At 42.3% G+C, this 16112-nt stretch overlaps 1 protein-coding gene across 1 annotated transcript in view; it reads right to left on the bottom strand.

Moving 5' to 3' along the window:
• LOC140991953 (neural cell adhesion molecule 2-like) overlaps nucleotides 1-16112 on the bottom strand; it is a 184489-nt gene that overhangs the window by 43590 nt on the left and 124787 nt on the right. The window contains exons 7-8 of the mRNA XM_073462125.1: nucleotides 13833-14002; nucleotides 7174-7319 (exon numbers count right to left, since the gene is read on the bottom strand). Of these exons, the coding sequence (XP_073318226.1) occupies nucleotides 7174-7319; nucleotides 13833-14002 (316 nt within the window). The remainder of the gene's footprint in view (nucleotides 1-7173; nucleotides 7320-13832; nucleotides 14003-16112) is intronic.

Genomic DNA, 16112 nt, shown 5'->3' with positions numbered 1-16112 from the left:
AAAGTGAGGGAAAAAGACAAAGACAGGAAGTGAAAAGTAAAACGTGAGACACAAAATGAGACAAAAAACTACAAACCAAAAGTCTGACAGTTATTTCCATAAGGACTGATAACACACATAAAAAGTCACTTTAAGTCTATATAATATTTGCAAATAAATATACATGCCCACACCCACACTAAGGCCAATTCCAGTTTTGACCCCTACCCCTTGTTTTCCAATGCCCCCTTGCCCCTCTGAACAGAGTTACAAGGGGTAATGGTTGAAATACCCCCCTATGAAATGAAACAACCCTTAAAGATGCAAGGGCTGGGGCTAGCTAGTTAGCATGCTAAATTCAGAGGATACTTCTGCAACACAACACATAGATGTCATAATGTCAAAACTGTTATCTCTTCCCATTCTGCTAATAATAACAGCTAATTCTTGAATAGTTTCGAACAACAACCTCCAAGCTAGCAACCTACATGTTGACCGACCTATAATCTGCATGCTAACGGTACCGGCTTACCTTTTCTATTAGCCACTGTTTGTCCGTGTCCATCAGGAAGTAATGGTTTCCTGCAGCATTATCTCACTCTGCATAAAGCATATGCCGTCTGGAGTGAACAAGAACTGGGTAGCAGATACTTTGTGAGACATAAACTAAAACACTGTCCGTCCAAAGACAAGGCATCACAGCACTGGAGGAGCCATTTGATTGTCAAGTATCTCTGGGAATTACGGCACCGAATCACAAATCACTCAATGCTGCAGAAACACACAAACAAGACGCCGATTATAGCAACGAAAAACCTCCTAAAGAATTGTGGGGTATCCCCTCCCTAAATAGGCTTACTGGGATCCTCATTTGCCTCTCAGCCTCAGCATTTTTTTTGTGTTTGTTTTGTTTTACTTCTAATTCCTTTATTAGGAACAAACCCTCAACACTAAATTGAGTGCAATCCTCTATTAACTCTTGTAGCCTCGAGCTAAATAACTTGTGGTTTTACTCCATAAAACTGTTTATCTTAATTGACTTAATTGAGCAATTGGAAGGCAACAAGTTGGGAAGAGCAAGTTTATCAATCAGATGGATGTTTTTAGTTGTCAGAGAATCGTGATCAATTGTACCTTTATTGTTTTTATAGCCACAAAGCCTCTGTGCACTGTGTGTGTGTCTCCACTCCTCTTATAATTTAATAGGAAACATGTCGATGTCAGCAGTCTCCTCATAATCAGACCCCAAAGTTTCCCCACAGTGTCTTAGATTACACAAGCAGGTCCTTTCCATCGTTACCTAGCAGTGATGGCGCAGTCATGAGATTCTGCAACTGTATTTGATAGCCATGTCTTTTGGCTCACAAAGGCTTGGAGAGCCCGGGAAAGATTGCCAACATAATGTATGCCATGTGCTGTTTGATGGGTACTTGTATTGAAAATACCCTCTGGCACTGTCAGACTCTATGAATAATAAGAAGAACTCAAGTACAGCTGTGCTTCCCATTCATGGCAGGGCCTTGTCTGCTAAAAGAGAATGTCAGATCAACTTCTTTGTTACACATTTATTTGAACGACGAAGCAAATAAAACTTTTGTAGCCTGTGTTCATCACATTTATCATCAGAGTTACTGGTATGACACAAAGCTTTGCAAAGGCTCATCTGCATGGATTGGAAAAAATCTGATCATTTACTACTACTACTACTGTACTACTACTACTACTACAAATAATAATCTTTATGTTTTTATATATTTTTAGTTTTAATCATTTATTTAATTTATCTTATTTTTTTAGGGACATGTGTGGGTAAGCTTTGTTTGTAGAGTTAGGGGTTAGTGGAAGGGGAGGAAAATGCCGCTTAAAATGGTCAGCCAATGGCAGGCTTGTTCAGGTTTGTACAGTTAGCTAACAGTTTACAATTAGGGTAACTTGCCGTTGTTAACATGTAGGTTGCTAGCTTGAAGGGTGTCGTTTGTTGGCGCTAGCATCCTGTAAAAATGGATGGAAGTAAAGGTAACAGCTGCCAGCTTGTTTAGGTTTGTACCGTTAGCGAACAGGTTATGGTTTGGGTGACTTGCTGTTGTCAACATGTAGGCTGCTAGCTTGGAGGCTGTCCTTTGTCAGGACTACCATCTGCTAAATATGTTGTTGGGGCTAGCATCCTGTTAAATTGGCTAAAAGAAAAGGCGACAGGGACATTGGTGCCACTCTCATATCTATATGTTGCTTTAGCTAGCATGCTGTTAGCTTAGCTTAGCACAAAGCCTGGAAACAGAGTGAAACAGCTCTGTCCAAAACCAAATGCCTCTAACAGCACCTCACACACATGCTGATTACTTCGTTATATCTTGTTTATTTATTCCTGTTGTCACCCAGAGGTTGCCATGCAACCAGCGGAGGCTGGAGGAAGTCACTGGCAGGTAATTGCCTGGCACATAATCCCTCATTGAACTGCAACTTCTTGTTGTTCATTTTAGTTTGTGTTGGTATGATGATTTCTTTGTAAACATGGGAATCTTTCCCTTCACTATATATTTGAAGTAGTTGCCGTTCTACTTTCTGACCTCCAGAGTGTGAGTTCTTGCATTTGTGTTTGTGTGTGTCTGTATCTTCCTCTACTTATGCATATTTGCATATTTATAAGCAAGTCTGTGATATAGGTCTGTGGATGTGCACATTCTGCACACCTCCTCCATAGATTTCCCCAGTAAATCAATGCACATCCAGCCCCTTCTAATGCCCTCCTGTCACCCCCCTGCCTCTGCTAATACTCATTATGTGTCTAAGCCTCATAAGCCTCGGCCGTGAGGCCGCCTCTCTTCTGAATCACACTCTCTTTATGTTGTCACTCGCAGACTGCTTCAGCATTATCCTGTTTAGAAATGCTTATCTGTGCTCTTATCGTTGCCATACTATTAACCAATGAGGTGAAGCGGCTTTTAGAGGCTCGGTTCTGGTCTCTTTGTGCTGCCACTGCACACTTTGCTTGTTTGCCTCGCCAGCTGAGGTCAATGGGATTGGGAGAGTGTGCGTTGAATAGGAATGCTGAGGATGAGGGAGGAGAGAGAGAGGAAATCTTCCAGGAGGGAGCTTCTGAGTCAGGAAATTACTCGCTATCCCCCTCCCACCACCTCCATCACCGCCGCTGCCACCCCCCCGCCAACTGACAGGGTCTGTCTAGAGACGAACTCAGCCCCTAAAGCGCAGCCTGTTTGATATGCAGCTCAGTCGAACGACAAGGCAAGCGGCCAGACGTGAACACAACAGCGAGGCGCACGCGCACACCCGCAGACTCCTGCACAGTCCCTGCGACCGCACTCACACATACTGTAAACACGTGAGCAACACGACAGCACGGAGATAAAAGGCGAAGAAATGTGCGAGTAGAGGGAACTGCTGGAGATGAAAGCAGGAGCAGGTGAAAAGCAGGGCAGGAATATATGAAATCCTATCAGATGCATAAGACCTCAAAAAAACGTGCGTTTACAGTGAGCATGTGAAACTCCAATGCAATCTCTCCAATAGGATTATGGACACCGTTCCTGTGTTACCTCAGTCCAATTGCTGGAGAACTCACATATTAAAAATGTCAGCTGTAAATGTCAGCGAGTCTGGAAACACACTCGTCTCACTCGGGCTTATTCCAACAGTTTGGCGTGGGGACCGAACACAGGCTGCTCATATCTGCAACACGATGATGATTACTGCATCGTCAACAAAATGACATTTAATAATGGCTTCAGGTTCAAGGAAATGAAGGCCAACAAAGGACATTACTATCATCTAGTTTCAATGGACTTTGCATTATAGTACACTATAGTAAACAGAACAATAATGTCATAATGTGGGAGGTCTTTCTGTTCGAGGTTTAAAGGCCTAAAGAGACTATTTAGACAGACGGATGTGTTTTTTGAGCATTTAAGCATGCAAACCTGTTCCAGCAGAACCTGAAAACGAGTATAATACGTCTCCTTTAAAAAGCCTTCAAAGATGGAGTCTGTTGCATCACATACAGCTCGTCAATCTAAGCAACAGTACAGGCTTTCAGTGTTGGCAGCGCTTCAGCTCTGGGTGTTTTGTGTGAATAGACCAGGGCCTACAGAGCAGCAATACAATACAGTGCTGAAAAACTGAAACAATACCCCGACTCAAATCACAGCTCCGCTCATAATTAAATTCGGGGGGAACTGCATCCCATTATGTTCTCTTACCGAGGGTCAAGGTGCCGGTTGACAAAGAACGAGAAAAATGGGAGCAACATTATGCAGTGAGTAAAAACTGAGCCCTTTGAAGCTTCTCGACAACAGAGCGGTGTGTGCGTGGACTGGATATGCAGATTGGAGAGCAAATTGAGAGAGGAACATCCTGCCTTAAACCTAAATGACTGCGGCCATCCATCACGCCGCGGCGCCGCACAGGCCGTGTTTGTCTTTGCGTATGTTTAGGTGTGTTGGTTTGCACTACGCATTTCCATAATTGCATTTGCAGCGGGAAGAGGAGCACTTACTCTCATTTTCGGCTGTGATTTATCAACCCGAGCGATTCGAGCCAATGCACACATTCATTTATCTCGCCGGTGACCTTTTTTCCCCAGCAAAAGAACGGCTGCCATCTTTGTTTTTTTTTTCCAGCTTCAAGCATCTCGCCAGGGAAGCTGTGACGTGAAGTGCGCACGATTTTGACACTGATGGCAGCTCGTTCAGGAATAATTACTTTTCCAAGAAAGAAGCCGCCGCACCTCATTCGATTTCTGATTTGTGAGGCTGTTCTTATGGAAGTGAGCGATGAACGCTGAGAGGGGAAAACACAACAACAGGAGCTTCGTATCTCTCAGTTCCTTAAGTTGGATTACATAAAATGTCAGTGTCGTCAAAGGAGAGGAGGCGCAAAAAGCAGAGTGCAGACTGAAAGTATTAACGTTCGCCCTGAAAACTTCAAGGTTTGCTGCTTCTTTGTGCCGAGAGCTAATCAAAATAAATGCGGGCCGCTGATTTCCCTTGAGATAATAATCTCAGCAAAGTCGAGAGATTTAAACATTCCCTGTAAGAAGAAACAAAAAAAAACACGCACCAAGGTGAGTGTGCATGTTTTGTTTGAGGGCGGCTTTGATTTTGTAAGAGTCTTTGAGGCTTCGCACGTCAGTTAGACAAAAGGGAAAGCGACGTAAATGTCTGCTCTCTGTATACAGCACGAGGCTCTGCACTCGAAGAGGAAGATCAATAATGAGCTCTTGAATGTAAACATAATCAGCATCCACCTCTAGACGGGCCCTGAGCCGCACTGTAAGCAATAAACGACTCTAATTGCAACATTTCACGTATGGCAGATGGGAACGATGATGTCGGCTCTTATTCTTACGAGGACATATACAAGTTATCACCTGCTAATGTCGCCTATTTCTTTTAGTGCTCATCCAGACCGAGCCCAGATAGTCCAATTTTCCTCCACATAAATAAAAACAGTGACGAGTTTAATGGTCACATAAGCAAAACATCCCACATGTACTCTTGTTTATACATAAGATCAGTTTTAAGTCATTTTTAAGGCTTTATCTGCAGTGAAATGATTTTGTGGTCTCCTCTGAGTTCAGCTAATTCAAGGACACCTTTGTTTTATTAAAACCTTTCAAAAACCTCATTAGTGAAACTCAATAAAAGCCGGTCTGAAAACAGGTTTGCGTTTCAAAGTCATTTCAAAGTGACATTTAGGCAAATTCAAGGTTTTCACTAGAGAGTCGTGTTCAGAGACAACTTGAAAACTATGCAAAAACAGGCTGCTGCTTTCCACCCACTGTAATCTCATCTAACAGCTTCAGATAGAGGAAACGCAATATGACGGAATTAACAGCGAGTTCTGCAGAATGACATCATAAGCATTGTTTAAATCAGGAAAGTTTAGATACCAGATGAATCAGCTCCAGTGGCAGCAACCACTCATTGGCTGAAAGTACCTTAAATACCTTGACTTCATCTAATTCAGGGGTTCCTAATCACTGGGCTGTGGACTGGTATCGGGTATTGGGTCGTTCACTACCAGGCTGTGAAAAACCCAGTTGGGTTTTTATTACATATCACAAAAGGCAAATCATTAAAGGACACATATCATGCTAATTTTCAGGTCCCCAAACAGAAGACACAGGTAGGCAGGTAACAACAAAAAGCAAGCTTTAATAAAGAAAGCTGTAAATCCAAAATCCAAAACAGAAGCAACAAAAGGCAGTAAACAAAACTCAAGAACTTCAGGAACAAAAGCAAAACAAAGTACAAACCAAAAACAAAGTAGAAACTGGAACACAAGAGCAAACAGCAAAAACAGACTGACAAAGAGAGAGCGGAAGACAAGGACTTAAATACACAAGAGATGATTAACTGATGAGAGGTGAGGAGCAAAAACGTCAGGAAACCAGACAAAGGCAGGAAGTAGAAAGTGAGACGCGACACATGAGGATATAACTTCTCAATAACAGAACCACAACTTAAACCATGACAGACACTCAAAAGAAAAAAACTAAATTCAACCGAAAACACAACAACAGCTAATAAAATTCAGTTTCATCGCTATACTGAAGGAGCTAAAGGCTCCAAATCTCTTGTGTGTGGTGAGCGGGGAGAAGCTAGCTAACAAGGCTACGAAGCCTCCGGCACATGGAGACTAGACGTCCTGCTCTTAAGGACAAACCAGTGGAATATCTTGAGGAGAAGATCTGAACAAGACAGTCAAAGAAGTCCGCAACTTCAGTCAACGATACTGCATTGATGGCCTCGTATTTTGTAGCGAGTCGTATTGCCATCGGAAAGGAATGGATACACAATCAAGACAAGAGGACAAACAATGGAGGGCTAAGAAGTTATTTCCATCCCATCCGTCTGCATTAAAGTTAAAGGAGAATACCCAGGACTTGCTACAATGGCGCTGCAGACCAGCAAAACAAAGCTACGCAACACACCAGATGTTAGAAACACGCTGAGTTTGTAACCTAAATATGATCTCAAGCTAAATCAGTTAATTTCCTTCCTTCTTTACGCTTTATATCTGCCCAAATTATGTCCTATGTGCTCAAACTTACAGTACAGCACTGTGATGGACACACACACACGCGCACACACACACACACACACACACACACACACACACACACACACACACACACACACACACATAGAGCCAGATGGACTTTTTGGCAGTTTCTACCTTGTCTCCGTCCACGAAGGTCTTGCCGTCGCTGGCTCTCCTCCAGGAAATGTCGGGCAGAGGCTCGCCGTCAGCCACACAGGAGATCATGGCGGCGCTGCCCTCTACGGCTGTCACGTTTTTCAGCTGGGTGATGTGGGGCTGGACTGGAGGCCACAGAGGACGGGGAGGGGGGAGGGAGTGAGGAAGAGGGGAAGAAAAATTAGATACGTGAGCAAAGGAAGAATAGGTTGAAAGGTGGGGGAGATAGGTGTGAGGGAGTAGGGAGGACAGAGCGGAAGAGAGACTGTCAAAAATCTGACTCATGGGAGGTGAGACGAAGGCTATATCACAGGGTTTAAATACAGAGCGGATGCATGACTGGTACTGACAGTCCAGGCCAAGATCATTCATACACTGCGGTTGTACTTTACAGTTTTGGCAAAGCAGGAAAGCAGCCCTCTGGCCTTATTTCGTGCAGATTTCTTGGCCTAGATGATGAGAACACGAAGTCTGACTTTGCAGAAGTTTAAAAGCACAACACGTATCAGAACTCTCCTCACTTTTTTTTGTTCCAAATAAATATGGATTTTTGGTCTGGGAGGATGCCTCTCCGGTGCCGTGCGAGCGAGCACCACAGTGAGCGCTGCTCGCTTGGCGCCTCCTCCTGATAAGATACTAAGCAAGCCCCGAAAACACCAAGCATGTCAAGGGCACAGAGCATGTCACATGAATCATGGATCGCTTCTCTTTTCGCCCCCCAACACACTCACACACACAGCACTTAAGTCCCTAACAGGGTGCCTGCAAAGTAGCCTGGTATCAAATCCGAAAGGAAAAACGAATAGTGACTACTGTACTGAAGGCTTTTAACGCCGCCCAGGGGGGATCTGGAGAGTGTTTGGCAATTTCACATGGCTTCAACTCAGGGTGGAGGATCCAGCTCTGGGGATTTTGGGAGCCTGTAGAAACATGGAGTCACACAAATACACAAACAGGCGCACACTCGCGGGATTCCTCCGTGTACTCTGGTTTCCTCCACCATCAAAACATACACATTAGGTTAATTCTCCTGTCAGTGCCCTTGACCAAGGCACTTACTCAGATCTGGAGTTGGTCCTCGGGCGCTGTAGCTGCCCACTGCTCCCTTAGGATGGGTTAAATGCAGAGTACTGGCTTCACAGGGTTGTACATTGTACGATATGTGACATAAATACAGATTCTTCTGCTTCTTCTTATTATTATTATTACTATACCTGCAAGGATCTTTAGTGGATGAATCAGTGTTTCAAGGATAGAGCCTTACCTACTACTCATACCTCTAATTTGAAGGATGGTTTATTGTAACATGGCTCTTAACTGTTGCTCTTTGCTAGCTATCCTTGGCTGTAACCTTTAACCGTTAGCTAATTAGCAAATGGCTCAGTTAGCTGTGGCCAGTGGCTCAATAATTCGACCCTCGGCCGACAGGCTCAACTCAACCGGATTTGGCAGCCTGACATGAGACTGAACTGGGACTGAACACAGACTCCAAGACTGTCGGAGGTCAGTCTGTCAACAGGGGATACAGTACAGAGGCGATTTACAGCGGCGCTGACCAAAACTATGATTGCTTAATTTCTTGATAATTTGAGGGTTTATTTTGTTCATATGTATCTGCCAGCTGAAACTAAGGGGACCATCACATTATCACCTCTTGTCGGTACAAAGTGGTATTCTGGGACGGGACGGGCCGATGCTAGCTGGTTAGCATGCTAACTTCAGTAAACATCTCTGCAACACAGCGCATTTCTTCTTTCACATAACGTCAACACTTGTCACTCCCTGTTGATGTTAGTTCATTTTTGTAATGTTTTAAACTACATATCTAGTGCAGACAGTGTTTTAGTGATATTTGTGCAATCTGAATAGAAGTGAAAAAACAAACAAACAAAAAAAGCCCTAAATTTAAAGAAATCTCAGTTATCATTTTAAAATAAGTCTCCAAAATTTGCACCACCAGCTAACTCGGATCTAACCCACTTACAAACCCACACCTCAGTGAGTTATTCAGTCTACATCTAGAGTCCTAAATTGCCAATAATGATGGATAATTTCACTTGTTTCTAAAACAGACCAGCTTACCTCGATTACCATCAAGAATCAAGTGTCATTTTCCTGATAATAGTGCAACAATCTGCCAGATGGAAGGAGGCTGCAGAGGGAACAAGTGAATTCATCTCAACCCGTTGACAGAACTTTTTCTTGCTGTAAAGAAAAAATGAGCTTTCTATGACACTAAATGACTCATTGAGCGAGGAAGACGTGAGGAGCACTTTAGACGTTTGTCCGCATCTATTAAACGTCTTTATGGCTTCTTGTATTGCAAATACACACTTTCACTCAATAATGCAACACTAACACACATTCACAGTCTGGACCGGCATACACAGATAAAAGCTGGTCTGAACCAGTTCTTCATCATCACCTTATCTGCAGCCGTTTTGCCCCAGATGCCCTTCATCATGCAAATATTAAATGGAATATGTCTCATTTATCAAGCGTGGTGCAAAAACCCCACTCTGCAGGGAGCATTATTAATAACACATTATCTGAAACATTTCAACTCCAAATGAGAAAAGAACTGAGACGCAACTATATTGTGTGTTGAAAGATTAAAAATCCAGAATTAATTTGACCTTCAAGGACTGGAGTGTTTCTACTGAAAGGAGTTTATTTGTCTCCGTTTGATACATAGGTTTCTGTCAGTGTAATTAAAAACGAGGCTGTTTTTTTTTTTTACTCGAGCGTTCGTTAATGACTGTAATTACATTTCATTATATTAATTATAGTTATTGTGATAATTAAACTTGTAAATGTTGAATTTAGTTACCACTGAGTGTCGGGCCTGACACTGACACTCTGCATGAAAAACAAGCTTAATCTCACCCTCACCCTGTGAAAGCCATTAATGTTGCGAGTGTAAGAGAAGCAAGTGACACATTTACATGAGCTTTCTGACACTTGAAATATATATAAATATAGTTTTGGTGCAGCTTGAATTATTGTTGGCTTAGTGATGTTTACATTTGCTTTTTTAGCTGTTTATGCACCTTTATTTCCCCAACTGGTGCTCCATTCTGCTGCCGAACAGCATTTCCATCCCCCCCACAGCAACATTTAACGTTACATGAAGCTCCAATCCCACACAATGACAGGTATCAGAAAACAAAATGTGGCACCGACTGTATCTGATAACGATAATATCTGTATTTGTTGTTTCGGCTTTACAGATCCACAAAGCAAATGTCAGCGCAGATTCTCTCCTGTCATCCCTGATGCCTCTTCTCACTCTACAAAGTTTGGTGGGTTTAACTGAAAAAATCCACTGTCAGACTTCTTTTACAGGAGTTATCTGGTGATGTGATGAAAATCGATGTAGTTTACCAGTGTTTTGCTGCCTTGTCCCGTTCTGCTAACATTATCCATAAGTGAATAGTGCATTGTGTTTCCAGACGACAAAAGAAAAGCGAACAATGCCATGACGCGTTCAGCCAACTTATAATGAAAATAATGAAAAACCCATTAAAGAGGACGGTGTATTTCACAGACTACTGACAATGGATCAAAAAGATGCACGCTGAGGCCGACTGCAGAGGACTCTGCACACAGATATTTATCTCTGCTTCTTCTGTGATAAATTTCTCCCCGTACGATCGCTGAATGCTGCTGAAAAATGTGTTTATAAAGAAGCACCTTGCTCTTTTACTAAAACCTGACATTTACTGTTGATGCTTCGGATAGCTGAAAAATTATCTCCTCTCAAATATGTTGACTGTTGGCTACATTGAGGTCGTTCCCTGTGAAAACAACAGAAAATAAGTCCCTATAAAACTGACCAAAAAGAACAATAACGTGTTTTCTGAAAAGTGTAACTGGTGGATTTTCCATTGAAAGTTACAGGCAACGAGGCTGTCAAACAGGCGCCCGCAGTTCAAGTCTGGGTTTTGGCAGTTGTAAGTGTGAACTCACTGGATATCTTTAAGGAGACCTGCACCGTCAGAAAAGAAGATCTATATTTGTACTTTTAGGGGTATATCGGCTTGGCACTGGGGCAGTACCCTCTAAGATACAGCTGTTGTACCCTAGACATTGGGTACTTAGTTGTACCCTTGTGGTTTAAACCTTAAAGAGCTCAGGCTAGTACACCTGGTGGACATTTTGTACCTTTACATAAGGGGGAAAAAACTGAACTTTTAAAAAGGTTACATTTAGAAAAACTGGTACAGATAACTTTTACTGCTTGAGAACATATATGTACCCCTTTGGTCCCCAAAGAAATGGACCAAAACCAGATAATAAACGACTTATTCCTTCTAAACTTATTAATAGAAGCTACCGGACCCCATATAAACTGGCTAAAGTGAAACTAAGGGATGTGTGGTGAAGATGTGGTTAAGAGTGCTGGGACCCCAGTGCACTTGTTATATAACTGTGAGTAAACAGAATGCATGTGGGATGAGTTGTTTTTTTCTTGAAGTTACCGCTAATTAAAACGCCAGCTCTTGTCTCTTGGGACTGCTCCCAGAAAACATCAAGATGACTCATCTTATGAGGTTATGGCTACAATTAACTGTGATAACTTACAAAGAATGGTTGGGAACGATGGCTTCACCAGAACCTCGAAACATAGCCGTTGCCCCCTTGAGACTAAACCCTCATCAGGCGATAGCCAATGGGTTTTGCGATTGTCCAGATGGTGATTATAGTGGGCCTCCAGATGTGAAAGTGTTTAAATATATAAATGTGAAAAAAAGAATTAAAAGGCTGCATCAATTAATGGCCACAATAACCTGTTTGTGGAGACACGTGGTCATGGGTCTCCATCTGTGAAGTGAGTATCCAGCAGCTGCTGCAGCTCTGTAACAACTCGTTACCCCATCCTCTGCAATCTCCTCAAGAAATACATTTTCTGTTTTTTTTCCTCCTGAATCGTACCTTCCTTTGTTGAAAATCTGATTGCTTTATCTCATTTTATCACCTTTAAGCAGGTATTCATAAAAATCTGAGAAAGGAGACGCTTAATGCTTCTACTGTCGAAGCGTTCGTACCATGTTTGTGATACATCAGTGTTGAAACCGTTGGATATTATGATGAAGTTAAGGGTACATGTTGACAGTGTGCATTTCAATGTGAAATGTTAGCTTAACGTCTGTCGTGAAGGGAGGTCAAAGTGGAAACATGGCTGACATTAAATATAAAGAGTCTCACAGTGTGTTGCAAAGCCTCAACATGAACGTACAACACGTACACACCTGCGCGCACACACCTTGTCTACCGTAAATGCCCTGTTCTCCTCCCTGCCTGTGCTGTCAAGGGTAATAAAACTAACTTACAACCGCGCAGCGAAAGGCAGAACTCCTCCCTCCCTCTTAACTTCTCCATTTAAATGTGCATTTTGAAGAACAAGCGCTTCTCACATCTTGAAAGGATGTTGATGACTCGAGCACAAATCTCCATACATTTTCATGAGGCCGAGTGTGCACTATCAGAGTGATCTGTGAGGAAATAGCCGTCAGGTTTATGAAAATATAAATTGAAATTTTTTATTAGGAGGGCTGTAAATGAAATATGAAGCAATAAATGAAATATCTCCTTTCAGCAGGGATAGATCATATTGATGCAGTTGTTATTGTGTTGGGCTGAGGGCCATATTTAGACATTTGCGATTTTGAAAAAGAGTTTTTTTATGAAATGGAATTTGTGGAAGTCTTTACTATAAAGATTTTATGGGTCATCATAAAACACAGTTCACTGTCATGGACAATGCTATTACACATAAAGGCTGTGGAGGAGCACGTAATAACAGCTAATATTAAAACAAAAACAAAGACAGGAAGCCTTTGGTTTATTTCCCGTTAAGGCCACTTTACTCAAATGAAAACACTTTTTTTTAATCTATGCAAATAGTTGCTATCATCCCAGCCAATGGAAATGTACTTCCAAAACTATTTTCATGGCAACTCTCCAATACAGATTATTAAAATTAAAAAATTAGATCTCCTTAGATCAACCATCTTAAAGGGTATTTCTTGTTTTCCCATTGCGGGGTTATTGCATGGCAACACAGACTACATACGGTATGTAGCATCTGTAGCTAGTTGTAGCCAATATGCAAGTTGGGGCTGCAGCAGCTATGGAGATGACGATGACTGTGTTTACGTCAACAAAAGCTGGTGTTTTTAAGAAGATCTGGGGACATTTCCAGCTGTGCTTGTGGTGAGCAAAACAGCATGTCTTTCATGGGACATAGGGTCATCTCCAGTCGTGTTTGTGGAGACAAAACCTGGTGTTATTTAGGTGATCTGGGGACATCTTCAGCTGTGTTTGTAGAGACCAAAAGAGATATTTTAAGCTCTCAAACCATTATATTTTCCTGACCATAACCAAGTGTTTTTTGTGCCTAAACTTAACCAGAGCATGAGGAGAAGAAGAAATAATACATTGAACCCAAACAAACCAAAATTGCAACATAAAGAAACGCACAGCTTGAACTTATCTGTGGTATTGCAGAAAATGAATTCCACTCAATAGAGTAAACTGATTTGTTGGTAACCTGAAACTCAAAAAAATAACATGTAATGACCACTGCTCTCCTGTTTGGGTCTCTCTGATTGTCACACTGGTTTCACAATGCTTACCAAACACTTTGAGGAAGAGCTCCCTCTCCTGAGACCCCGCCTTGTTGGTGGCCCTGCATGTGTAGGTCCCCCCGTCGCCCTGTCGGATGTTGCGGATGGTTAACATGCTGCGCCCACCTTCCATCCTGTTGAAAATGTACTGCTCTGACGGCTCCAGCTGCTGCCCTTTCCTGCACAGGGGAAAAAAAACAAACACCGCAAATGAGCGACGGGAGGAAAAACACGGCAACCGACTCACACCTGACAGTGACCCTCGCAAAACCCGCACTTCAACACGCCTTTGATGTTACAGATGTATAATCTTAGCACTTTGGATGTCAGCTGATCCCATAAAAGAGAGGCTAAGTGCAGACAGCTTGACTTTGAAGCTATTTCTATCTATAGCACATAAACAGGCGAGAGCACGACAGCACTTTTAATAGAAACCTCCTCAAAAGTGACAAAAGCGTCGTTTTAGATAGACGTATCATACTTTCATAGAAGTAACTATAGTTCAATGACTAGTTTGTAGTTTCTCATCAGAATTCTTCAAACGCCACGACTTCTCAAACTCTGCCACGCAGAAAAATATATATTCTTCATATTCGCCGTCTGTGTTTGAGTCTCGTCTGAGCTCGCTTGTGTTGCCGTGTACATTCTGTTATGGACTGCAGCACTCACTAAATGACTCCGGTGTGGGGTGGAATACAGTGCTGACTTAATGTCTTTTCTTATTGGGCCCTGTAGGGAAATTAGTCAGAAAAAAAATCAACAGCTAAATTGATCCATGTCTATATTTAAGCATCATAGCAGACGCATAATGGCGTGAAGCAGGGTCGCAGCCACCCCCGCTTGTTTACTTACCACAGCTTAATCAGCCGTGTAATCTATAAGGTTAAAGGGAGCGCAGGTTTGGGGGGGCATTTGACTTTTTTTTCTCATTCTTGCACAGATTTGGACGAACTCATGGGTGCTATTTTATGCCATCTGCATGCAGGCTGAAAGTATGAGAATACATAAGCAAGCACACTCAAAACACTTAAAAGATGATGGGTCAAACAGCTATGTGTAATGTGAAAGGGGTCACTCGTAGTGCCAGGAAATTATCACCTGACTTTACAGTTTCCCTTTGAGTCTTTTACCATCTTTCAACTAATTGTTTTGCTTTTATGGCGCGCAACTTTAACGAGTCTCTGCGCTCTCATCTACCGTTTTCAGCCAGAGCAGGGAGCTCTATTCAGAGAAACGGCTCTGATAAATCCACTGCCGAGCAACAAATGGCAGACAGACAAAGTTAGCGATTAGCTGGAGAACATTGCGGAGCATTAGGCAGCTAAAGAGCCAGATATTTTTTCTCAGGAGATGGCAGAGTCCAAAACGGAGCTGAAAGAAGAGTGAATATTGAATAAAGCATAAATGCAATCAATGCAAGACAGACAAAAGAAAGTCGTAAAACTAGAGAGAAATACAAAACTCAAGACAAACCAAAAGCCACGGAGAACAAAGCGGGAACACAGAGGACACGCGAGGACCAGGAAACAAGCACAGGAACACAAGAGACACAGGATGATCCAACGAGGAATAAAGGAAAAACTTAAAAGACGTAAATACACAAAGGTTGAAACAAATGCAACATAGGTGTACGCAAAAAAAGGGCGGGAAAACAGACAAAGACAGGAGGTGTAAAGTAAAACATGAGATAAGAGGGTATAATCTACAAAATAAACAGGAAACAACTAACCAAAAACACAAACCATGACAATTCATGGTGGCTTGAAATGAATGGTGAAGCCCTAACTTTAGCCCTAACAATACGTAAGAATTTTAGCGTCATACGTTCAAAAATGTTAGTATTTTTTTAGTGCCTGCCCCTTTCCAAATGGTTTCTTCTGGTGCTTTTCCATAATGTTCTGTGTAACAAACCATTTTGGTAGTGTCCATTTCCTGACTATTAAAACGAAGCTGTTCAGCATGCAAAGGTTGGTATGATGCGTATCCCTGCAGCAATCTGATCTTTTGAAAAATGTGTTGTATTATTAAAAAATTTGAGATAGAAGCATTTGTTAGAGAATTAATCCAGTGGAAACACAGAGGTGATAGTCTCGAGGTCAGAGACGCAGCCTTGTGTTGTTTGAACCTGTGGATCAGCTGGGACAACCCAGACAGGCAAAATGAATGAGTATTGTTCTCCTCTCCCTTTACTACTACAATCTGCGTGTACTTGAGCAAGGCAGTGATCAGTGGTGGTTGTACTGGGCAGCTCCTCAGGTGAGTTGTGTAGCTGTGTGAACAAAGGTGTGT

This window comes from Pagrus major, chromosome 24, assembly GCF_040436345.1.
Source record: "Pagrus major chromosome 24, Pma_NU_1.0".
In the NCBI taxonomy this organism is placed as follows: Eukaryota; Metazoa; Chordata; class Actinopteri; order Spariformes; family Sparidae; genus Pagrus; species Pagrus major.
Note: the sequence above shows the minus strand (reverse complement) of the source record. Positions and strands in the feature narration are given on the sequence as shown.